Source organism: Muntiacus reevesi, chromosome 15 (assembly GCF_963930625.1).
Source record: "Muntiacus reevesi chromosome 15, mMunRee1.1, whole genome shotgun sequence".
Taxonomy (NCBI): Eukaryota; Metazoa; Chordata; class Mammalia; order Artiodactyla; family Cervidae; genus Muntiacus; species Muntiacus reevesi.
The window spans coordinates 31431123-31457636 of record NC_089263.1 but is presented as its reverse complement, the minus strand read 5'-3'; the positions used below and the strand labels follow the sequence as shown (position 1 = coordinate 31457636).

Sequence of the window (26514 nt, the reverse complement as noted above, 5' to 3'; positions counted from 1 at the left end):
ACACCATATAAAAATAGTTAAAAATAGATTAAAGACATAAATCTAAGACCTAGTGCAATAAATTCTTAAAGACAACATAGAAGTGTCACAGCACTGGATTTGACAATGATTTCTTAGATATGACACCAATGGTACAAGTTTAAAAAAATAAAAAATAGGCAAGTTGAAATTCATGAAAATTTAAAGTATCAAAAGACATTATCCATGGAGTAAAAATGCAAAAGCCACAGAATGGGAGAAAATATTTGCAAATAATTTATCTGATAAGGGATTAATATCCTGAATATATAGAAAACTCCCCAAACTCAACAAAAACCAGATTCAGACAGAAATAGGCAAAGGAACTGAATAGAAATTTCTCCAAAGAACATACACAATTGGCCAACAAACATGAGAAAGATACTCAACCTCACTAATCATTAGTGAAACACAAAGCAAAACTATAATAAGATAACTAACTCACACCCATTAGGGTGGCTGTTATTAAAAAACAAACAAAACCCCAAATACAGCAAGCATTGGCAAGGACGTGGAGAATTTTTTTTTTTTACTGAAGTAGATTTACAAAGTTGTGTTAGTTTCTGATGTACAGCAAAGTAATTCAGTTATACATACATATATATTCTTTTCCATTATGGCTTATTACAGGACACTGAATATAGTTCCCTGTGCTATCCTATTGTTTATCTATTTTATATATGGTCGTTTGTATCTGCTAATCCCAACTCCTAATTTATCCCAACTCCCAACTTCTATCCTCCTTTCCCTGCCCTGGTAGCCCTAAGTTTGCTTTCTATGTTTATGAACCTGTTTCTGTTTTGCAATTAAATTCATTTGTATCATATTTTAGATTCCACTGTAAGTAATATGACATTTGTCTTTTTCTTTCTGACTTACTTCACTTACTATGATAACCTCTAGTCCATCCATGTTGTTGCAAATGGCATTATTTCTCTTTTATGGGTGAGTAGTATTCTATCACATGTATATACCACATCTGTTGATGAACATTTAGGTTGCTTCCATGTCTTGGCTGTTGCAAATAGTACTGCTGTGAACTCTGGGGGGGGGGGAGTGTGCATCTTCTCAAATTAATTTTTTTTTCTGGATATATGCCCAGGAGTGGGGCTGATGGATCGTATGGTAACTCTTCTTTTAGGTTTGTTTTTTGTTTGTTTGTTTGTTTTAAGCAAACTCCATACTGTTTTCCATAGTGGCTGCACTAATTTACAGTTTCCACCGACAATCTAGGAGAGTTCCCTTTTAGGATGTGAAGAAGTTGGAGTCCTTGTGCACTGTGGGTGGGAATGTAAAGTGGTACAGCCACTGTGGAAAATGGTATGGTGGCTCCTGAAAACCCTGTTCTCTCGCCCCTGGAGAGTAGAATAGCTAGAAAATCAGACACGGAATTGAATCATAAGGGTGGCAGAACTGCAAAGGAGGCTGTATGATCAACCACAATTGATCTCCTGTCCTAAAGACAGGGTCCCTGATAGAAAAGTAATGGGATTCAGATTACTGCTATGGGAAAATTTGAATGGATACACCCAAGAAACTTGAACCTCCAGTTTTCCCTGGAGGCTAGGCTATAAAAACCCCTCATCTCAAACCTTAGTAAGCAAAGCAGCCTTCTGCTGCCTGCAGACTAGGCGAAGAACTTCCCCAAGGTAGAATCTTCCCTTACAGAATGATAATGTGTCCCCTCTTCATTGCTGCCCCGCACTGCCACCAGACCAATACCTAGAGTTAGCCCTCATCATGGTCCAAGATCAAACGTACAGTCCTGCTCTGGATGAAACCATTTATTTACCAAAAGAGTTGCAGGAGCTATTATGTATTGGAAGAATCTGGGAGAGGAAGTATAAGAGAAGACATGAGAATTTATTTACCTGGGAGCACTCTCCCATGAATTTAATATCTGTCAACAACATCTGGAGTTCCAACATCTGGAGCTCCAACATCCTGCTAGAATGACTCCTTGAATTCTGAACATGACGTTTGCTACAGTATACTAAGTGGAGATCATATAACTACTTTCTGAAAGTATCAAGGAAGGACATTCCCATAAACTGACATGAGAGACCTGAAGGCTATGCTTTGGGAATAAGGAAGATTCCCTAGGAACAAGGACAAAATAGGAAAAGACACACCCTAACAAAACCTAAAGCCAAGCCATGACATACACGGTCAAGTTAATTCATTAGTAATTTAACTGCTGACCGGAACAAAACTCAACATATTTAGAGTGAGGTAACACAAGCCAAATCTCTACAGTATATGTTCAAAGTCCAGCATATAGAGAAATATTTACTAAATATATAAAGCAGCAAGAAAATGTATCCTAAGATTAAGAGAAAAACCAGTTAACACAAGCAGACTCACAGATGGCTGAGATATGACAATTAGAAGACAGGATTTAAACAAAAAATCTCTGGAATTAACCAAGTCCCATAGCAACTACATTCCACTAGTCATGTGCAGATGTGAGAGCTGGACCATAAAAAAGGTTGAGCACTGAAGAATTGATGCTTTCAAACTGTGGTCCTGTGAAGACACTTGAGAGTCCCAGCAAGAAGATCAAGCCAGTCAAGCCTAAAGGAAATCAACCCTGAATATTCATTCAAAGGACTGACGCTGAAGCTCCACTACTTTGGCCACTGATGAGAAGAGCCAACTCATTGGAAAAGACCCTGATGCTGGGAAAGATTGAGGGCAGGAGGAGAAGCGGGTGACAAGAGGAAAAACGGTTGGATGACATCTTTGACTCAATGGACATGAGTTTGAGCAAGCTCCAGGAGACAGTGAGGAGCAGGGAAGCCTGGCGTGCTGCAGTCCATGGGATGGTGAGAGGGTAACAGGCAGGAAGGCCAGGGGTCTCCAAAGGAGGAAACAGGCTACATGTGTCAGACATTTTTTTTATCTCTCCCTTAAGCGGCAGGAGGAAACAAAACTACAAGTGTCAGATTTTTTTTCTCCCAGTGGATGCTTCATGAAGAGGCAACAGCTTGTGTGGCTGTTGCCCAGCCTCTCTGGCTGTTTGGCGCATATGATCCCAGGGATAGATTGGAGAAACCTGTTTTTCTTTATCTCTTTGTCTCCTGTCCTCCATCTCACCCTGTTTTTAATCACCTTTAGTTTTTGCTGTCTGAGCTTCTCTTACTTCAATTGCCTGGATTTCTATTGAAACCAGAGTAGTCTGAGGTCGTGCTGAGACAGGGGTTGTTTGGCCCTCTACTTGGGCACTCTGAATCTCAGTTTGGATTTTTACTGAGATCAAGGCAACCCTTCTTGGTGGGGGCGGGGGGGGGGGTGTTCCCTGACTTTCAGTTTGGTCAGTTTGGAGCCCCGGATATGGGGGCAAAGTAGGAGGACAGAAGGGAGCTGAAGGTTTCATGCCCAAATCTATACCTGAGGAAATAAATCTGGCATGTCTTGCAGAAAGAAAAAGGGCAACACATATGCTACTTCTACCCATTTCCCATGTTTTCTACAGAACCACTCTAATTGTAAAACGGTATTAAAATTAAGAGACCCTCCAACCGGTCACCATTCGCCATCCTCCAGTGGATACCATGGCCATGGTATCACATAGGAAGATCAGGCATGTCTTCTTTCAGCCCTGGGGATCAAATCTATCCCAGTTTTTCAGAATACAGTTCAAAGGCGTGGGGCTGGAATTGTTAGCTCCCATCTGTAAGAGAGGGAAAAAGCGATCGGCGCCATCTTTCTACCAGAGGCGTCCCTCCCTGCTCTAGACGGGGGTATAGACAGACTTTATACTGAAGCTTTCCTTCCCTGCTCGAACTTAGCCTGTCCCTTACTGGTGCAAGCGTTTTACTCGTCCCTCCCGGCTCTACCACCAAGGCGGGGTGGAGATGCACCAGAGGGACCTGATGGCATCCCAGACTGATGTCCAGCTCCTCACCGTTAAAACCTTGCGTGCCTCTGATGCCACCCGGGGTGCAATCAGAGTAACCTTCTGGAATGCCTCCCAAGCTAAGACCACTGGGGGAAACATTCATCTCCTGAGTGCTTCTGCACGACCCTGAATATATTTCTGACCACACTAAGATGGGTACAAACATAAAACCAATATGTTCCTTCTGAGCATCACTACACCAGTATTCCTACAGATTCCACAGAAAGAATACCTACGGAGTTGGGCCAAAAACCACTGGAGAGTCTCCTCTGGACCACTAAGAGCTAGCGTTACCAAAGGAAGAAGCCCGCTGTACTTCCTGAGTAACCTTTAACCTGAGAGATGCTCTTGGAGCTAGAGCTCCATCTAGCTTCTGAACTTCCAACTCCTAGTGAGGCTAGGCGCTTCCTGACTACCAGTCTAAATTTGGGACCTAAGTAAGAGTACACAGTAACAGCATAGGTCACAAGTCCCTTGAAAGTCTATGATCCAACAGAGTAGCTTAGCAGTTCATTCTAATTCCCAGAAGTTATGAAATGGTCAAAGAGACTGGAAAGTTTGACCAAGAAAGGAGAGCTTGGCCCACACACTTCGTCCATCTCTGGCTGTTCCCTGGAGACACTGGGTGCCTCTTGACATTAGCAGGTCGGTATAATCCCCAGACAGGGTTTCTGCCATAAGCCACATGAGGTCACCTCAGAATTGCAGATTAGGACACAGCCCTTGGTTCACATTTGTGTCTCTTTTAATTGATCACACACACAAGCACACCGTAGAGTTAGTAAAATACAGCAGAAAATGTGTTTGCCAGGAGAACAAAGGACTAGAGCTCAAAGCGTCCTTAACTTGTCCTGAAGAACCCCGGGCGAGCCCCCAAGATGAAAGGTTGTTGTTGAGCCATGAAAGATGCCTCCGGGATTCTTGGCCTCCGGAGGAGAGGAATTCAATACAGGGCCAGTGACAGGCTTGATCGCGCAGAGCTTTTGTGTAATAAAGTTTTATTCAAGTATAAAAGAGATAGAGTGCCGGGAGCCATTATGGGAGATCCCACCCATGACAAGGTCATGAGGAGAAGACCTGAAATGCAAGGCTGTTCAGGCTACAAGGGACCCTCCAGGTTGACCCCGGCCTCTACCCAACCCTGTATCCTCCCCCTCTTGCTGTTGTCCTTGTTCGTCCTGTTGTGGATCTTTGCGTTGCTTGCTGAGAGCTCTTCTGCTCCTCTTTCACTAAATAAAGACCAACATAGAACCCTAATTAATAAATCTCCTGGACGCTGGTTCCCTATGAAGGGGCCAGGGATGAAGGAAATGTTTCAAGTAAAAACCTTTTTGCTGGCACTCTGGCTTGTTTGGCAAATGCATACTAATGCACATGACTGTTCACAACACCTTAATCATAAAATAGCATAAAGAATCTGATCACAAAAGGCCCTGATAGGCACAGAGCCCTTTGGGGGTTGAGAAAGCCCTATTGGAAAACACAAAAAATATTATTCTAAAAGTGGTTATTGAATCAATGTTTGATTGCTGTTATTGTACTGAGGTTGTGCAGTGAAAACTATTGTTAATATAGTTAAGAATTTAGAAAAATAAGAGCTTAGCCCTAGTGTAGAAACAATAAGATAATTGTTAATTTTAATCAAGAGTGCTAAAACAGACTCACCAGAGCCACAGTCTTTGCAAACTTTTTAGATAAATTTAGCTGAGAACTTTTGCAAAAAAGGCTGACATTTGCTTTAACAGGATTATATTTCTATTATGTTGCAACCTGCTGTACCATGAGACTGCAACTTTTCTGTTTTCTGCTAAAGTCAAGGCAAAATAGAACAATAAAGAATAGACTACAGAAAACAGTTTTGCCTTCTCCTAGGTCATAAAATGTTAATAGGCCCCAAGGCCAGAAGATAATGTACAAAGATCCACTATGAAAGAAGACTCTCATGAACAAAGAAATATGCAGAAAACACCCTGGCTTCGTGAAGGACAAAACTGACATAATGTTAAACTAAACTTTGTACACTTATCTTTCACCTCCCCTTAGAAATGTACTAACTTAGAGCATAAAAGCTACAGTGGAAAAAAAAAAAAAAGCTACGGTGAAAAATAAAATGCTGCCTGACTCTGCTGCACATCTCTCTCTCTCTCTCTCTCTCTCTCTCACTCACCAATGCCATTCATCCTGACAGTACCCCTGGATCCTGCTGGGGCTGGACCCCGGCAATAGAGAAAGCTTCCGACAGACATCAGAAGGGGGCAGAAAGAGTGCCCCCTTGCTAGTCTTTAGCCGGATGTTTTATGTCTGTTAGGAAGCTATCAATCAGATAAGAGACACACCTCAAGGCTGAGGGAGGTTCACCAGGCCCCTCTCCCACAACTTGCATTTTTGAGATAGGATGGTACAAGATGTGTCATTCCCCAGCCATAAAACAATTGATATGAGTACTGGTTTGTTCAGCTATTATCAGTCCAAGGTTTGAGAAAAGAAAAAAGTTAGTCTTAGGTAGAACAATTTTGAAGAAAAGCAAATTCCAAAGCAAATACATAGTTTCATTAACAGAGCTTAAGAAAAACATTTCCAAAAGAAAAACCCATTGGTTAGCTCAAGGTTTGAGAAAAGTTAAGTTCGGGTGGAACCAGAACTTTGGCAACAAAGAAATTTAAGAGAAAAAAATCTGACACTTGTAGTTTGTTTCCTCCTGCCGCTTAAGGGAGAAATAAAAAATGTCTGACACTTGCAGCCTATTTCCTCCATTTGGAGACCCCTGGCCTTCCTGCCTGTTACCCTCTCAGTGGCAAAGAGCTGGACATGACTTAGCAACTGAACAACAACATAGCAACTACTGCCATGAGCCTTCTGATCTAAACCAGCCAGCTCCCTGACTCCACATTAAACATAACATCCCCCCTATAGCATCATAACTAATCACCTACTGCCACCCTTCCAGCATGATTTTTCTGTCTTGAGGCCATAAGAATTGGCTTCTAGCCTGCAAAAGGGCTCTCCATTGAGCCAACACACTGTTCTAACAGCATCTCCAGCTCTAATAAACTCCAGTCGGCTCTCATTCTGCCTTGCGTCTCCAATCCACACAGAGACCATGACAAATCCTTTTTCATTTCTTAAAAATTCATTTGAAATCATTATAGATTCAAAGATTTCAAAGATAGTGCAGAGAGGTTCTGAGTACCCTTCACTGTGTCCTCCAGCAATTACATATAATACAATATCCAAACAATGTCAAAGGTATAGTTCTATCATTTTATCCCATATAGATTCATGTAACCACCTATGATCAAGATTCAGAATTACTCCACCACTATAAAAAGCTCCTCTGCCAATCCTTTTTTTTTTTTGCCAATCCTTTATAGTCACACTTTATCTCTCCTCTCCCACCATCCCTGTCCCCTGGCAGCCACTGATCTTTTTTCCACCTCTATAATTCTGTCATTTCAAGACTGTTATATAAAAACGTATGTGATGTGACTTTTTGAGATTGGCTTTTTTTTTTCCTATTCAGAACAATACCCTTGAGACCCATCCATGTTGTTGCATGTACCAGTAGCTTGTCCCTTTTTACTGCTGAATAGTGTAAAAAAGGGATTTCCAGGTGGTGCAGTGGTAAAGAAGCCATCTGTCAATGTAGGAGGTGGAAGGGATGTGGGTTCGATCCCTGGGTTGGGAAGATCCCCTGGAGGAGGAAACAGCAACCCACTCCAGTATTCTTGCCTGGAAAATTCCATGAATACAAGAGCCTAATAGGCTACAGTCCACAGAGTTGCAAAGAATTGGACAGGACTGAGCAACTCCCGGCAGTCTTGACTCCAGTTTGTGCTTCCTCCAGCCCAGCGTTTCTCATGATGTACTCTGCATATAAGTTAAATAAGCAGAGTGACAATATACAGCCTTGACGTACTCTTTTTCCTATTTGGAACCAGTCTGTTGTTCCATGTCCAGTTCTAACTGTTGCTTCCTGACCTGCATACAGGTTTCTCAGGAGGCAGGTAAGGTGGTCTGGTATTCCCATCTCCTTCAGAATTTTCCACAGTTTATTGTGATCTACACAGTCAAAGGCTTTGGCATAGTCAATAAAGCAGAAATAGATGTTTTTCTGGAACTCTCTTGCTTTTTCGATGATTGAATGGATGTTGGCAATTTGATCTCTGGTTCCTCTGCCTTTTCTAAAATCAGCTTGAACATCTGGAAGTTCACAGTTCACGTATTGCTGAAGCCTGGCTTGCAGAATTTTGAGCATTACTTTACTAGCGTGTGAAATGAGTGCAATTGTGTGATAGTTTGAGCATTCTTTGGCATTGGATTGAAAACTGACCTTTTCCAGTCCTATGGCCACTCCTGAGTTTTCCATATTTATTGGCATATTGAGTGCAGCTCTTACAAAGCGTCATCTTTCAGGATTTGAAATAGCTCAACTGGAATTCCATCACTTCCCCTAGCTTTGTTCATAGTGATGGTTCCTAAGGCCCACTTGACTTCACATTCCAGGATGTCTGACTCTAGGTGAGTGATCACACCACTGTGATTATCTGAGTCATAAAGATCTTTTTTGTACAGTTCTTCTGTGTATTCTTGCCACCTCTTCTTAATATCTTCTGCTTCTGTTAGGTCCCTACCATTTCTGTCCTTTATTGAGCCCATCTTTGCATGAAATGTTCCCTTGGTATCTCTAATTTTCTTGAAGAGATCTCTAGTCATTCCCATTCTATTGTTTTCCTCTATTTCTTTGCATTGATCGGTGAGGAAGGCTTTCTTATCTCTCCTTGCTATTCTTTGGAACTCTGCATTCAAATAGGTATATCTTTCCTTTTCTCCTTTGCTTTTCACTTCCCTTCTTTTCACAGCTATTTGTAAGGCCTCCTCAGACAGCCATTTTGCTTTTTTGTATTTTTCTTGTGGATGGTCTTGAATCCTGTCTCCTGTACAATGTCACGAACCTCTGTCCATAGTTCATCAGGCACTCTATCAGATCTAGTCCCTTAAACCTATTTCTCACTTCCACTGTATAGTAATAAGGGATTTGATTTAGGTTATACCTGAATGGTCTAGTGGTTTTCTCCATTTTCTTCAATTTCAGTCTGAATTTGGCAAAAAGGAGTTCATGACCCAAGCCACAGTCAGAGGAAGCACAAGCTGGAATCAAGATTGCCGGGAGAAATATCAGTAACCTCAGTTTTGGAGATGACAGCACCCTTATGGCAGAAAGTGAAGACAAACTGAAGAGCCTCTTGATAAAAGTGAAAGAGGAGAGTGAAAAAGTTGGCTTAAAGTTCAGCATTCAGAAAACTAAGATCGTGGCATCCGGTCCCATCACTTCATGGGAAATAGATGCAGAAACAGTGGCTTTTTTTTTTTTTTTCTGGGCTCCAAAATCACTGCAGATGGTGATTGCAGCAATGAAATTAAAAGACACTTACTTCTTGGAAGGAAAGTTATGACCAACCTAGAAAGCATATTAAAAAGCAGAGACATTACTTTGCCAACAAAGGTCCATCTAGTTAAGGCTATGGTTTTTCCAGTGGTCATGTACAGATGTGAGAGTTGGACTATAAAGAAAGCTGAGTGCTGAAGAATTGGTGCTTTTGAACTGTGGTGTTGGAGAAGACTCCTGAGAGTCCCTTGGACAGCAAGGAGATCCAACCAGTCCATCCTAAAGGAGCTCAGTCCTGGGTGTTCATTGGAAGGACTGATGTTGAAGCTGAAACTCCAATACTTTGGCCACCTGATGCAAAGAGCTGACTCCTTGTAAAGACCCTGATGCTGGGAGGGATTGGGGGCAGGAGGAGAAGGGGACGACAGAGGATGAGATGGTTGGATGGCATCACCAACTCGATGGACATGGGTTTGGGTGGACTCCGGGAGTTGGTGATGGACAGGGAGGCCTGGCATTCTGCAGTTCATGGGGTCGCAAAGAGTCAGACACGACTGAGCGACTGAACTGAACTGAGCTGAGCTGAGCAACTGAGCCTGCAAACCTCACTAAAATGGAGTCTAGAGGCCAGAAGAGGGAGCTGTTGCCCAGTACCACTCTGGGTCAATTACAGAACTTGGGTGAATTTGACCCCAATGGGAAAGATATACATTGCATCTTCTACAAGAAATTTACTACCTCAGCAACAGCCAGCAGAAAACCATCATCAACCCTGAACGCCCATTTTTCTCCAATGGACTTTCACTCAAAACAAATCCTCTCAACTTCTCCTCTTTCTCTATAAAATAACATTTCTCTTCTTTCTTTGTTGGACTTGGTTATGCTTTTTGATGTAGCTTGCTTACCCAGAATTTCAGTTCCTTTGCCATTTCCGAAGAAACATATTTTCTGCTAGTAAAATAACTTATTTTTAAGATGAACAATAGTAGTTTGTAATATGGTTGTAAAACACTTTTCTTAGCCATCATTTGAGGGATATTTGGCTGTTTCCAGCTTGGGGCTTTTACAAATAAATCTGCCATGAACACTCATATATAGATTTTTGTGTAGATGTAAGTTTCTATCTTTCTGGGATAAATGCCCAGGAGTACAATTGCTAGGTCATATTAAGATGCATGTTTAGTTTTTTAAAAAAAAACCGCCAAACTGTTTTCCAGAATGTTTGGACCACATTATATTTCCACCAGACGCATGTGACAGAGTTTTATTTGTATTTATATGGTCACTACTTCTCAGTTCCCCTCGTTTTAGTTCAGTTGTTCTAATAAGTATGTTGTGTTCTCTTACCATGGTCTGAATTTGCATTTCCTTAATGGTTAGTGATGCTGAACATGTACTCATTTTTAAAAGCTAAACAACTGTATTAAAAAGAAAACAATTTGGTAAGTGGTTCTCAAAGTGTGGCCCCTGAACCAGCAGCAAAGCATCACTTGGGAACTTGCTCGAAATTCAAATCATCAGCCTCCACCTCTGATCTACTGATCAGAAACTCTGGGGAGGAAATTCCCTGGTGGTCCAGCAGTTATGGAGCTTCCCAGGTGACACTAGTGGTAAAGAACCTGCCTTCCAGTGCAGGAGATGTAAGAGACATGGGTTCAGTCCCTGGGTCGGAAAGATCCCCTGGAGGAGGGCATGGCAACCCACTCCAGTATTCCTGCCCGGAGAAGTCCATGGACAGAGGAGCCTGGTGGGCTATGGTCCACGGGGTTGCAAAGAGTTGGACACGATCGAAGGGGCTCAGCACACACACCAGAGGTTAGGACTCAGTGCTCTTACTACTGAGGGCCCAGGGTTCAATCCCTTGTTGGGGAACTAAGATCCCTCAAGCCGCACGGTAAGGCCAAAACAAACAAAATTGTGGTTTGACAAGCTTTTCAAGTGGAAAGTCGGTATCGTTCACTACAAATAGAAAGTAACTGTAAGAAGGAATGTATTTGCATACCACCTAATATCATCTTGTGTACCAACAGGTTAACACACCACACTTTGGGCAGGGCCCATTTATTCCTCAGCTCTGGGGGCTCCCTTCGCACATATTATGACAAGAATACCCCCCCTTCTCCTCCTAAAATTGTGCAGTGCACAGCCTGCCCAGCTTTACACGGAGTTCTGCCTTTCAGACACTGGCCTTGTACTACCCACATTTTTAATCTGACCAAGAAAACGGAGGCTCTGAGGTAGAGGCTTACCCAAGGTCACCCAGCTGCATGGCCAGACTCCTGTTAGAGCGCTCTTATCCCTGCTGGAACCCAGGGCAAGGCCCGCACAATTCCTAGTCTGTTCAAAGCCTGCCACTAGTCACTGCTGGGTGAAAACTTGGATTCCAAAATAGACTATGGTATATTGTTTTATAAAGTTCCTATTTATAGCGAGTAAAAGGAAAAACTATTCCTCCACACACTGAATACCCCGACATCAAAAGTGTGGTTTTCTCCCCTCACCAACCCACTCTCTGGCTGAAAGTCCCACAATCCTGTTCTGACACTATCTACCTGCGGATAGCATCAAACCACGCAGGAGAAGGGCTCAGTCCCCAAGATTTCCCCTTACCCCATACACCAATCCCAAAGAGTTGCCCCCACCACCCCCAGTAAGTCCAGGTTGGCTACAAATCAGGGTTCTCACAATTGCCTCCTCAGGTGAAATAATTTGTCGTAATGGTTCAAAGAAGTTAGGCAAACACTTATGCTCACCAATTTGCTATATAATAAAGAACATGATAAAGGATACAGTTAAACAGTAAGATGAAGAGACACATTGGGCAAGGCCTGGAAAGTTCCAAGGACAGGAGCTTCTGTCCCAGTGGAGTTGGGGTGTGCCCCCTCCCAGCACACCAACCTGGAAGCCCTTTGGTTCACAGATCATTATGGAGGCTTCATCACAAAGGCATAATCAACGGTTAATTCACTCAGCAGCCCCTCTCCAAGCTTCTCTTTTTAAAAAATTAATTTATTTGGCTGCACTTGGGTGTCAGTTGTGGCAGGCAAACTCTTAACTGTAGCATGTGGGATCTAGTTCCTTGACCAGGGATCAAACCTGGGCTTCCTGTATTGGGGAGTGCAGAGTCTTAGCCACTGGGGGAAGTTCCATCCAAGTTTCTAATCATGGCCCGGTCTTCCTGGTGACCAGATGCCATGCTGAAGCTATCCAGGACTCCACCCAGAGTCACCTCATTAGATGTTTCCTGCTACTGCCCAGGAAACATCAAGGGATTTAGGAGCTCTGTGTCAGGAACCCATGGTAAAGACCAAATGTATATTTCTTATTAGGTCACAGTTACACATGTGTGGAGAAAAGTTGGAACGGGCTGTTAGAGCAGTTTTGGGGGGAAAGAAAGAGTTTACAGATTTTTGTTTAACTTCTCTGTATTTTAGAATTTTTAAAAAAATCATTTGGCCGCACCACATGACGTATGGGATCTTAGTTTCCCGGCCAGGAACCGAACATGTGCCCCCTGCATTGGTAGTGTGGAGTCTTAACCACTGGACCACCACAGAAGTCCTGTATTTTGTGATTTTTTTGTTAAAATTATCATGTTTAGTTATGTAATTCGAATGTACTAGATATTACTTCCCAGGTGGCACTCATGGTGAATAATCCCCCTGCCAATGCGGGAGACACAAGAGAAGTGGGTTCGATCCCTGGGTCAGGAAGATCCCCTAGAATTGGAAATGGCACCCCACTCCAGTATTTTTGCCTGGAAAATTCCATGGACAGAGGAGCCTGGTGAGCTATGGTTCATGGGGTCATACAGAGTTGGGCACGACTGAACACAAAAAAGTCAACATGAAGCCTTTACCCGTGATCCAGCCAGGGCCAACTGTTGGCAAGGTCAGGAGGCCTTCCAGACAGAGCAGCGCCTGCTTCCACCCCAGTTTCACAAGCTGAGCTCTGCCTGGACACCCTTGGCCTGTGGTCGCCCCCACACCCTCCATATTCACACCCACCATCACCTCTTGGGGGTGAGGCCCTTCCCTTCCCAATCCTGGGGGCCCACACACCGAAGCCTGAGAGTCTGCCTGTCTGTCTCTAAAGAGGGGAACTCTTTAGGGCATGCACCCTGCTCGACCTATCACCCTAGAGCCTGGCATAGAGAAAAAGAGTATTTGGTAAGTGAATGAATGAAGGTGGAACTAATCCTAAAGAAGCGGATTTCCTAAGGCCTTTCTCCAGCAGGTGCAATCAGTTCCCCTTTCAGCCGTCTCCTGGGCAGAGGACCTGGTGTGAGGAGTAGGGGGTACAAAACCCAGTGTTTCTGAGGTCGGGAGAAGCAGACTGGATGGACAGGGGGCTTGTGTGGGACTTGGAGTGGGAGTGCGGAGCTGCTGTGGGGCTGCAAGGGAGTGGGCAGCCTCAGTGTGGGGGACCCCCTGGCCCCCAGTGGTGGCTGTGCTGTGTGGGGCGGGAGGCCCGGCTGAGGGTCTCAGAGACAGGTCTGGGACTGGCCCCCGATCCAGCCTGAGCCACTGACCCTGGGCCTGCACCCCTAGCCCCTCAGACCACCTCAGAGAGACACTCACCTTCAATGCGGGGCTGCACGAGAGTGGCAGGTGAGAGAGAAAGGCAAGGTGAGCCTCGGCGTTAGAAGTCAAAGAATCGCCTCATGGCCAGAGGCTGGACAGGACTCCCATGATGGTCTGTGGGGCAAAAGGCGAGGGTCTTCAACTAGCCAGAGTTCTAGAGTTCTGGCCAGGACCACCCCTTACTTGCTCAGGAACGCAGGCTGACCCTCCCACTGCTGACCTGGGGCTTTCTCTCAGGCAGACAGATGAGATCCACGCTTGCCTGCTTGCCTCCACCTCCTTATGAAGCCTTCTTCTCTCCACCTGTGGGGTGTGTGGGGCTGGGATGAGCAGGTCCTCACCTGTGGGCCTCTGACTCCACTGCCCCAGGTGGGTCTGGAGAGCCTGGTCTATACGCAATGTTCCAGCACCCTCCCCTAGCCACCTGGCCGTCTTTTCTTTGTTACTGGGGACTATCTCATGCCTTGCAGGCTGTTTAGCAGTGTCCCTGCCCTCTGTCCTCTGGATGCCAGCATTCTATAGTTATGACAACTAAAAATATCTCCAGACATTATCAAATATCCCCTCGGAAGGCAAAATCACCCCAGTTGAGAAGCCCAGGCCATAGCACCTCTAGGATAATGTTGGGTCATAATGAGAGTGCATTACTACTCCTGACTTTAAGGGGAATACATCTAGTATTAAAATATAGTATCTATATATTCCTGTCCAGGGCTAGTATACGAGTATACTGTATCAAAGTTTAATTTGCAAATAAGTGAAAAACAAGACTTTCATACAAGTGGAGGGAAGCATGTCAAATATTTAATTAATGAGGGAACAGTAAGATGGTAAAGCTAATTCAAAGAACTTTTAAAAAAATCTTTTGGCCACGCGGCATGTGGGACTTTAGTTCCCAACCAGGGATCCAACCCATGCCCCCTGCATTGGCAGCGCAGAGTCTTAAACGTTGGATCACCGGGAAAGTCCCCAAGGAACATTTTGAGAAGTTTTATTTTTTTTTTAATTGAAGGATAATTACTTTACAGAATTTTGTTGGTTTCTGCCATACATCAACATGAATCAGCCATAGGGATACATATTTCCCCTCCCTTTGAACCTCCTTCCCATCTCCCTCCCCACCCTACTCCTCTTGGTTGATATAGAGTCCCTGTCTGAGTTTCCTGAGTCATACAGAAAATTCCCATTGGCTAATTTATTTTACATACGGTAATGTAAGTTTCCATGTTACTGTCTCCATACATCTCACCCTTTCCTTCCTCCCCCACCCTCGTGTCCTTAAGTCTGTTCTCTATGTCTGTGTTGAGAAATATTTCTAGTGCACAGGCAAAGGCATTTCAAAGTGTGTGCTGAGAGACAAAAACCTGATAATTACATATGGGGCAATGACATTGTAATCTTTGGGGTTATCTTTTCTAACAGACAGAAAATCATGAGTTAACATATAATTTCTCAGATACATTTTCCTACATTAGTGGCTTTCAAAGTATAGTCCCCAAACTGGATTTCTCAGTAGACCAGGGAAACTGTTGGAAATGCACATTTTCAGGTCTCATTCCAGAGCTGATTAATTACAGAAATTCTGGGGGTGGAGCCTAGTACTGTTGTGACAAGTCCAGCAGGTGATTCTTAAACACTCTAAAAGTTTGATAACTACTCATCTAAATAGTCAAATAATCTTTATTTGTGAAACAAATCTGTGAGACAATGCTCCAGTATGACATTAAAAGGACATGCCACCTGCCTTTTGCCTTATTTCCAAATTTAAATAAATTGTCTGTTTGATGTTTGCTGTTTTGTCTTTCAAATACCCTATCAACTTAGGGCAGTTTTCACCTATTACTAATTTTTTTCTTTTTTTAAATAATGATTTCCTAAATGCATCAATTCATTTCTTCTTTTGGAACTATTCTTGTCCTCTTTAAAGAAAAAAATTTTGATATGGTATATTGCAACACTATTGATTTCATTGTACTGATATTGATGATTTTTAAAAAGATCTTTTTAAGTGTGATCAATTTTAGCAAAAATTAAATTTCTATCTCTTTCTATTTATGGAGTGGTTTAATTGTCATGGGCTCTATCTGTCCTTTAAAAACTTGAAAGTCTGCAACAATAAAACAATCAGGGTCTACTGTGTAAGTGAGAGGCATGAAACTAAAGAGAGAAATCAAACTGTTCAATTTCTTTTTTGGTCATTAGTTTATACTCTAGTGTATTTTTGTTGTTGCTATCTTTTGTTTGTTTTTATCTATTTAAGCGAATACTGGAAACTTAGTTTTCCTGGCCTATTCACTACTTCAAGCTCACCAGTAAGCAGACTAATACAATTTAAAGCAATCTTTTTCTCTCCCACTAGATTGAGAAAAATTAAGATAAACAGCTGATGTTGGTGAAGCTGCAAAAGCATTCTAAGCATGTCAACTGTTACAGGCTTTTTGCTATGCAACTAAAGGGATTCATCAATATGAAATAAAATACCCAGGCACTTGAAGGCGGTATCTGGGGTACTGGTAATGTTTCCTTATTTGGGTGTCGGTTACATGGGGCGTACGGTTTACGAAAATTCATTAAGCTCTGTATTTGTACTATGTGCAATTTCCTGTATGGGCATTCTATTCCAATAAGGTTTTAAAATTTTATCTGTTGCCACAACCCACACCTGTTAGGGCTTCCCTGATGGCTCAGAGGTTAAAGCGTCTTCCTCCAATGCAGGAGACCCAGGTTCGATCCCTGGGTTGGGAAGATTCCCTGGAGAGGGAAATGGTAACCCACTCCAGTATTCTTGCCTGGAAAATCCCATTGACGGAGAAGCCTGGTAGGCTACAGTCCACGGGATCGCAAAGAGTCGAACACGACTGAGCGACTTCACCTCACACCTGTATAGTAAGGGCGCTGTTTACTGATGCAAAACACGGAAACGACCTGAATACGAGTGCAGAAAGGAAGACCTCCCCTGCCTTAAAGAGAACAAAGTAAACGGCTTCCACTCCCTCTTCCTGCTGCTTTGGTTCTGCTTTCAGTTAGCCTGGGGGTTGGCGCTGGTCCTTTCTGGAGAAAGGTTCTGGGGACTGACAAAGGGACCCGGTGTCTCGCTCCAGCAACTCGGGGTTGGGCGACTCGCGATCCGAGCAAGCCCCGCCCCAGCGTCACGTGACCGCTGCATCAGCTGACCCGGCGCGACAGGAAGGTGAAAGTCCTGGGCGCGGGCTTCCTGGAGCAATGGTGAGGGGTGAGGGTTGATACGAGGCTGTGGTTGCTGGGGGCGGGCACGGTAGGAACCCCCAAATCCCCCCGCCGCTGCTGCGGGAAGGGTGGGGCGCTGGATGCGAGGAGATGGGGAATCTGCCCGGGCCGCGGAGCAGACACTTGGGTGCGGTCGTTAAAGCCGAGGGTCTGGTAAAGAAAAGCCTCCCTCCGTCCGCCTCCAGCAGGGCGGGACGGCAGGCTTGGAGTGTCTTGACTGGAAGGAAGGGCCCAAACTTCCAGGGGCAGGAGCTGGGGCTTGTCTCTCCAGGCCTTTCTCTGCCCTAGTAGGACGTCCCGAAGGCGCCCACCTCCCAGCCTTCCTGTGGAACTTGGAGAAACACTTCCTGACAATTTGGCTCTGTCTTCACTGTTAGGAAATCCCTTTGCTCTTCCCAGAGGCACAAAGGAGCATATACGGGGTGGAAACTTCTCAACTTATCCATTCATTGATTGCTTTAACAGATTGTGAGTGTCTCTGTATATCAGGCACTGTGCCAGGACTTGGGCTGCAGGGGAGAAGGGCAGAATTGGAGGCTTGAATGGGCAGTCATAATTAAGACCTGAGGCGGGAGGAACTAAACTCACCTTGTGCATGATGCCTGAAGGCTTCCCAAGGATGGCATCACCTGAGGGCCTGGGAGCCGGGAAGAAAGCTTGCTGGGGCAGAAAGAAAGCAGCTAGTGTACCCGGAATTGGGAGGCATGGAAGAGGGCTGGTGGGAGGCTGTATCTTCAGATAGGGGACAACATTCAAAGACTTAAGGTGAGTGAGAGCTCGGAACCCTAGGAATGAATACATTTCATCACCTGGAAGAGTAGAAACTAGAGGCTAGTGAACGACTGATAAGCAAAGACCACAGCTTGCTGGGTCTTCAGAGGAGTTTGGACTTTTAAGAAAGGATGGCAGGGAAAGGAGGAAGAGCCTGGGGCAGCAGACACTCCCCCACCCAGGAGATGGTAGTGACTTGAGAGAGTGTGGAGATAGAAGTGGAGGAGATCAGCGGGGCTCAGAGGCTAAATGCATGAGGGAGAAGGGGGAGTGAGGAAGCTGGGCTTGGTTCCCAGGTGCTGGTGCTCAGTGGTGGCGGGACAGGTGGGGGTTAGGTTTCAGAGGGAAGAGAACCAGTCACTGTGATACATGCTGAGTGAGGCTCTAAGCCACCAGGTGCACCTGGGTAGGAGACAGTCTGGATTTAAGGGTATGGAGCTCAGAAGAGAATCTACAATACGATGGCGGTTATAAATTTGGGAGTCATCTGCAGAAAGATGATTGTCTCAGCCACAGTGTGAGTTCAGAAGAGAGGGCCTAGGACAGAACCTAGAGAAATGCCAGTATTTTAAGAAGTTACACAAGGCGTCTACGGCCATACCACCCTGAACGTGCCCAATCTCGTCTGATCTCGGAAGCTAAGCAGGGTCGGGCCTGGTTAGTACTTGGATGGGAGAAGTTACACAAAGAACACATTCTTATGGTAGATTTGTAAATAATACAGAGATGGTAGAAGTCAGAGAAAGTCCAGAGATGATAAAATAGTCCAATAGGTAGAAGTCAGGGGCCCAAGAACTTAGGAAAAATACTATATCTCAACTTTCACTAACTTCAAACTGAAATTTAATATTTCCTCCAGTTATGATTGTTGGCAACAGACCTCAGTATTATTAGCAGCACCTCTGACTTTGTCACTAATGGAAATCAGATATTTTCATGTCACAGCTGTTGGGATTATTTACATATTTATGCTCATTTCCAAATTACTGTCATCAGTAATTGAATTGAAACATATGTCACATTACCAATTGGTTTTGAATATTTTGATAACTTTTTTTCCCCCGCCACACCATGTGGCTTGAGGGATCTCTGTTCCCCGATCAGGGATTGAACCGAGGGCCACAACAGTGAAAGCCCAGGATCCTAACCACTAGGCCACCAGGGAACTACCTATTTTGATAACTTTTAATTAGTGTCTTTTACTATGTAGTTTTTCCTGTGTACTTTATTCATTTGAAAACGTTGTTTTGAGAGAGGCCTGTAGACTTCACCAGATGCCTGATGAGTCCTTGCCACAAAACAATTAAAAATCCCTGAAGTAGGGAAAGAAGCCCCAGACTTTGCTTAACACCCCACCACCTCACCAGCGGTCCCAGTGCCTTGCCTCAGAGTAATGACAGCAGGCAGTCTGCAGAGATCACCGTTTGGGGGCTGCGGTTCAGGAGGGGTGGGCCAGCAAATGAGACAGAGGCCAGGCCAGAGGGAGAAATCTAGAAGAGTGTGTGGCTTCAAGAAGAAGGATGGGTTTGTGTCTGCTGTTGTGGATGAACTAAGGAAGAGGAAGACTAGGTTTAGTGACAAAAGTCACTTGTGACCATGCCTAGAGGACTTCACTGGGGTCATGTGTGATCAAGGGGGTGGCAGGCCAGAAAGGTTTGGAGGTGGAAGGGTCATGGAGCAGGTCTGAAGTGACTGATAAGGTGAACAGTGGGGCAAAGTAGAAGACATGGAGTTAATGGGGCTGCCTTGAGGGCCCGAAAGAATCAGGAGAACGTGGATTCACGGTGTCTCAAGTTTGCGGGTTTTGTTCCCAATATCTGAAAGCAATATAGGTGGAGGTGTGGAGAGATGAACATGTACATTGCGTGCATTAGAACTTTGCTGCAGAAACAGGGCAAAGGACAGTGGATCAGGTGGGTGGAGGATATTATCAATATGTGGTTGACTGAGTGGGTTTGCATTCTAACAGAAGACAGACCTTGAATAAATAATAAAATGTGATATGTGGTGTGATAAACGCTGTGGAGAAAAAAAAAAGAAAAAAAAAGCTGTGGAGATCAAAAAGGAAGAGAAGGAGCTAGAACATGATGGTGAAGAACTGTTTAAATGGCTTCTTTGAGATAAAATTAACATGTGTAGATGTATGGTTCAATAAGTTTTGACATGTATGCTCATGAAAACATTATCACGATCAAGATAATGAATACATTTGCTGACCATCCCAAATTACCTTGTGTGAGGGGCTGTTTAAGAAAGCAAATAGAGAAAGCCCATCAGAAGAGGTGTCATTTGGGCAGAGACCTGAGTGAAATGAGAGAGCAAGCCACGTTTAATTTGCAACAGAAGCAACAGGGAGGCCAGTGTAGCTGGAGCTGGAGAGGGAAAGAAGAGGAGGTGAGAGGGTCATGTGTTCCATGTGGCACCCCCAAGCGCTTACAGTGGGTTCTCCCACAGAGCAGGCACCCAGGCTTGTCCGCAGAGCAGGTGAATGCCTGGGACACGCATCAGAAGAAGGTTTGGTGGCAGGAAGAATCAGGGAGAGTGTTCTCTAAACAGCCTGGTGGTAGGGGAGAACAAGTGGCCAGAGCTCGTCCATCTTGGACAGGGAGCAGGAAGCCGGAGGAGCAGTAGCTCAGGAGACACCTGGGCATGTGTCGGCCTGCCCTCCAGCCTGACACCTACCTCACTCTCTTGCAGAGGTTCCGATTCTGTGGTGACCTGGACTGTCCTGACTGGGTCCTGGCAGAGATCAGCACGCTGGCCAAGATTGTTGAGTGCAGGGGATCTTGGGGGTGGGGGCAGGGAGGGATTGCAGCTGGGGGCTCTTGCGGGGGGCGTGGAGGGTGGTGAGGTCACTCTTGAGTTGGGACCTCAGCCCTCTGGGGCCATTCTCACACGCTGTGTGACTGATCATGTGGCCAGCCCTTTCTGAGCCAGGCCGTCAGCGTGCCTGTATAAGGTGGGTCAGTCCAGCTGATACAAGGCTTCCCCCTCCAGTCCTCTGTGAAGCTGAGGCTGCTGTGTGGCCAGGTTCTGAAGGACCTTCTGGGAGACGGGCTTGACGTGAGTACAGGCCCCTGCCCCCCGTGGTCCCATGACCCGGGGACCCCACTGCCCTGAAAGTGCACCAGACCGAGGGGGGCGGGTGATCAGCTCCCACCCTCCCTGGATGCCTCGTGTCCTTACCACAGGGTCCAGGCCAGGGGGCTGGTGAGCAGGGGACCAGCCCCGCCCTGAGGGCCTCCTTTCTTCACAGTACGAGAAGATCCTGAAGCTCACTGCGGACGCCAGGTTTGGTGAGCACCCCACTGGCTCCACAGACCTTTGGGTGACCCTGGGTACTTGGCCTGGGGCCTGGCACAGAGGCCCCTCCGCCCGGCCCGCTCTGACCCGCTGGCCTCGGCAGAGGAAATAAGGAAGGAAAGTCACTGCCGCCCCAGGGCCTCCACCAGCTCCCGGTGGCTCAGTGGCAGTGCTCGTGGCTTTAGGAGGCCTGGGGACTCTGAGCTGAAGATAGTGGGGCCACAAGGAGGTGTTTGGGGCTGCAGTGACACCCCCACTCCACCCACGGCTCCCCCCAGAGTCGGGCGATGTGAAGGCCACGGTGGCGGTGCTGAGTTTCATCCTCTCCAGTGCGGCCAAGCACAGCGTGGATGGCGAGTCCTTGTCCAGCGAGCTGCAGCAGCTGGGGCTGCCCAAAGGTATGGGGACGACCTACAGGTGGGTGACCTCTGGGCTGAGGGGTACTGGGCAGAGGTTCTGTGTGACCCTGGGACGCACCTTGCCTTCTCTGGGCCAGGAGCCTGAGACCTGCGCTCTGAGCCACCTAAACCCGAGCCTGCTCGCTCAGGGGACCTCCTTTCGTCCCCAGAGCACGCGGCCAGCCTCTGTCGCTGCTACGAGGAGAAGCAGAGCCCCCTGCAGGAGCGCCTGCGGGCCTGCAGCTTGCGGGGTGAGTGCAGGGCGGGCCTGGGTGGGGGCTGGGCTCCATTCTGGAAGGTGCCTGTGGCTTGGGAGGTGTTTGTCCTCAGAAAGGATACTTAACAGCATCACGTCAAGCAGTCACAGGGCTGGGCTTCCTGGCTTCAGCCAGGTTTCTCTTCTCTGAGACCTGCTCTGGGTAATCTGAATTCCTGGGTCAGAGGGATGAGAGCCTCTCAAAGGCCACAGAGCCCTGGAGGGTTCCGGGCTGAGCCAGGGTGAGGGCTCGGGTCGCCTGGCTCCCTGGCCTGTGACCTCAAGCCCCTCTTGGTCTCACAGTGAACAGGCTGGTCGGCGTGGGCTGGCGGGTGGACTACACCCTGAGCTCTAGCCTGCTGCGTGCTGTGGAGGAGCCTTTGGTACACCTGCGGCTGGAGGTTGCAGCTGCCCCAGGTGCCCCGACCCAGCCTGTCGCCATGTCCCTCTCAGCAGACAAGTTCCAGGTCCTCCTGGCAGGTGAGGCTCAGCTGTATCAGGAGGGTAAGGGGCGCCCTGAGATCCCGCCTAACTGCCGCCTGCCTGCCCGCCTCTCCCCCCTGCAGAGTTAAAGCAGGCCCAGGCCCTGATGAACAGCCTGGGCTGAGAAGAAAAGCACAGGGCCCCATGTGGAGCTGCCCTTGAACTTTTCATTAGGGGGCAGCCCCAGCTCCAGGACCCTGAGGGCCTGGTCTCCTGGGTCTCTGGCTTCCTAGGTTACCACCTGAGAACCCAGCCTGGGATCCTGAGAACACTTCCAGCATTGCCTTCCCTCCCCCGTGAAAGGCACTTATCAATGGTTTTCCTGAGAAGGAACAATAAACAGAAATGTGAAAAGTGTAAAGCAGTGTGTGCGTGATTTCTTTAGGGTTCAGATCAGAGGTTTTCGTGACAGAGACAAAGTGATACACTGACCTATGGTACATTTTCTTTTCTCAGCTGCTGACTGAGGCAGGTCAGGGGTGAGGCAGAATGAGGAACAAAACGGGACAGCTTGTCTGTAGACAGGAGAAGCAGGGCTCCAGCTCCCAGTCCTGGGATGCTCTTGGCTCTGCCCTGTCTGTGCTGGCCTTGTCTTGAAGCTGGCAGCAAGTTGGTGGCCCCAACACCAGATGCCCCAAGTAGAGAAAGGAGGGAGCCCGTGACTCCCTGTCACCTTCTCTAGGAAGAGAGAAGGCCCGTGCCTGAACCACTCATTGGCAAGGGGAATGGGATATGGGCTGCATGATTGTGAGCCCACCCCTAAATTCCTATGTCCAAGCCCCAACCCCAGTGAGATGGTTTTAGGAGGTGGGGCCTTTGGGAAGTAATCAGGTTCAGATGAAGTCATGAGACCTGCATGATGGGATTAGTGTTCTTATAAAAGAAGACAGACTTTCTCCCTACAAACATGTACTGAGGAAAGGCCGTATAAGAACATAGCAAGAAGACAGCTGTCCAACAAAGCAGGAAAGAGCCCTCACCAAGAACTGACTCTGACTTGAATGTGGACTTCCCAGTCTCTGGAAGGAACTGTGAGAAATATATGTCTGTTGTTTAAGCCACCTAGTCCATGGTATTTTGTTATAGCAGCCTGAACAGACTAAGACAAAGGGCTTCCCAGGACTGTCTTAGGCCATCCAGGGCCGCTTGTAGAAAAGACTGATCCTGGGCCTGGGGCAGGGAGAGCACAGGGGGAGCCTAGAACATCTCAGGGTCCAAAAGTGAAAGTGAAATCACGCAGTCGTGTCCAACTCTTTGCGACACCTTGGACTGTAGCCTACCAGTCTCCTCGTCCATGGGATTTTCCAGGCAAGAGTACTGGAGTAGGGTGCCATTTCCTTCTCCAGGGGATCTTCCTGACCCAGGGATCGAACCTGGTTTCTCCCACACTGTAGGCAGATGCTTTTACCATCTGAGCCACCAGGGAAGTCTCAGGGTCCAAGGAAACTCAAAAAAATGAGTCATGTCAACAGGCACAAGCTTGACCCACTGGCTAAAGATGGGACAATTTAAAGAGATAAGGCCTGACTCCCTTCCTGGCTTCTGGAGAAATGGAACGGATGAGCTTTTCTCTGTTTCTCCTACTAAGTGCAGCTAGAAACCTTGAACATTTTTTATAAAACAAGCATGAGACTCCAAAAGGTGATGAGATGGCAGACTGCCTAGGATCCTCAAGACCTGAAGAACAATACAGCAAAAAATTCCTTAGATTTCCTTTTTGTTGCATGTATCCCACGCTGAGTGATGGTGAAGCTTACCGCCAGAAACACCAACACACAAAGGAAGCCCCGACAAAAGCCTGCTTTCTCTAAGCAGTGGACGAGGAAAAGGACAGTCCAGCAGCACAGAAAAGTTAGAGACAGTAAGGGCTGTCCTCGCCACACCCTGCAGAACCGCAGCCCCCCTTCCATCCCTGCCTACAAAGGCTGAGTGGGAGCTTAGACTCTACCCCAGCTTGCAGGAGGTGGCATAGCCCTTCCCCCACTAGCCCCATGTCAGAGAAGGCCTGCTAAAAGAGAAGATTTAAATATGATCCAGTTTCATAATACCCAAAATATTTAGAATTCAATTTTTAAAATTCATTGTACCAAGAACTGACAAAATTTCAACTCAAATGAAAAAAGACAAATGCCAACACTGGAATGTCTCAGATGTTACAAGTCTATGCTAAGGATTTTAAAGCAGGCATCCTAGAAATGCCTCAAGTCTCAGCAGAGAAATAGAAGATATAAAGAACAAGATAAACATTTTAGAACCAAAAACTACAATAGCCCAAGTAAAAATCTCAATGGGTGAACTTAACTACAGAAAAAAGAATCAGTGGATTTGAAGATAAACCAATAGAAATTACCCAGTCTAAACAACAGAGGGAAGATAACTTGGAAAACAACAAGAACAAAAAAATAAATAAAATAGAGCCTCAAGGACATGTAGGACTGTTAACAAAAGATCTAGTACGTGTGGTGTCAGAGTCGCAGAGGGTACGGAGAAGGAGGATAGAACAGAGAAATACTCAAAGAAATAATGACCAAAACTTTTCCAGAATATGGCAAAGGACACAAATGTATAGAGTCAAGAAGCTGAATGAACTTCACACAGGTTGAATCTAAAGAAATTTATGTCAAGATACATCATAATCAAACTTCTGAGAACTAAAGAAAAGAATCCCGAAAGCAGCAAGACAGAGATGACACCTTACATATAGGTGGAAAACAATTCGAATGACTGAATATCTCATCAGAAACCACAGAGGCCAAAGACAACAAACACAACACGTTTCAGGCCCTGAAAGAAGTGTCAACCCAGGATTCTATATTCAGAGAAAGTCACCTCAATAGTAAAGGACAAGGGACTTCCCTGGGGGTCCTGTGGCTAAGACTCCACACTCCCAGAGCAGGGGGCCCGAGTTCCATCCCTGGTCAGGAAACTAGACCCCACGTGCTGCAACTAAGAGGTCACATGATACAACTAAAGATCCCTCATGGGGACTTCCCTGGTGGTCCAGTAGTTGAGAGTCCACCTGCCAATGCAGGGGACATGGGTTCGATTCCAGGTCCAGGAAGTTCCCACATGTTGCAGGAAAATTGGGCCTGTGGGTCACAATTACTGTGTCTGCAAGTTGCAACTACTGAAGTCCACCATCTAGAGCCCGTGCTCCACAACAAGAGAAGCCATTGCAATGAGAAGCCTGCACACTGTAAAAAGAAAGTCCATGCAGCAATGAAGACCCAGCACAGCCAAAAATAGATAAATAATAAAAATTAAAGATCCTACATGCCCCAGCTACAGATCCCACATGGGACAACTAAAGATCCTGCGTGCTGCAAGTAAGACCTAGCACAGCCAAAGAAATATATATATATATTTTTAAGAGTAAAGGGCGAGTAAAAGAATGAAATTAGAACATTTCTCATACCATAAAAAAAATGGATTAAAGACCTAAATGTAAGACCAGATATGATAAAACTTGAAGAAAACATAGGCAGAATACTCTGACATAAATTGTAGCAATTTGGGGGGAGGGAATTTTTTTCTTCCTAAGGCAAAGGAAACAAAAGCAAAAATAAACAAATGGCATGTAGTTAAACTTAAGAGCTTTGGCACAGCAAAGGAAACTATGACAAAAATGTGTACAGAATGGGAGAAAATAATTGCAAATGATATGACTGGTAAGAGATTAATATCCAAAATATATAAATAGCCCACAGAACTCAATATCAAAAAAGGAAACAACCCGATTGAAAAATGGGCAGAAAACTTGAATAATCATTTTTCCAAAGAAGACATAGGAATGGTCAACTGGCAATGAAAAGATGCTCAGCATCGCTAATTATTAAAGAAATGCAAATCACAACCGCAATGAGATATCACCTCCCACCTGTTGGAATGGCTATCACCAAAAAGACTACAAATAACAAATGTTGGCAAGGATGTGGAGAAAAGGGAACCCTTGTTCAAGGGAATATAAATTGGTACAGCCACTGTGGAAGCTATATTGAGTTTCCTCAAAAAAAATAGCAAAAAATAAAATAGCAATAGAACTATCATATAATCCAGCAATCCAACTTCTGGGTATTTATCTACAGGAAATAAAGACACTAATTAAAAAAGATACACACACTCCAATGTTCATAATATATTATACATATCACTCATCCATAAAAAATAAT

General features: G+C 45.7%; 1 protein-coding gene across 1 annotated transcript; it reads left to right on the top strand.

Moving 5' to 3' along the window:
• The first annotated feature begins 17044 nt into the window (after positions 1-17044).
• COMMD4 (COMM domain containing 4) lies at positions 17045-22706 on the top strand. The gene is made up of 8 exons (XM_065906185.1): positions 17045-17113; positions 20603-20674; positions 20903-20968; positions 21162-21201; positions 21487-21606; positions 21777-21857; positions 22166-22342; positions 22429-22706. The coding sequence occupies exons 1-8, from the start codon at positions 17111-17113 to the stop codon at positions 22467-22469; spliced, it is 600 nt and encodes a 199-aa protein (XP_065762257.1). The 5' UTR covers positions 17045-17110; the 3' UTR covers positions 22470-22706.
• The last annotated feature ends 3808 nt before the right edge of the window (positions 22707-26514 follow it).

Excerpts from the sequence above, each read along its gene's own strand:
- COMMD4 (XM_065906185.1), top strand. Across the intron at positions 20,969-21,161 it reads TTCTGGGAGACGGGCTTGAC|TACGAGAAGATCCTGAAGCT; the intron begins GTGAGTACAGGC and ends CTTTCTTCACAG. Across the intron at positions 21,858-22,165 it reads GCGGGCCTGCAGCTTGCGGG|TGAACAGGCTGGTCGGCGTG; the intron begins GTGAGTGCAGGG and ends TTGGTCTCACAG.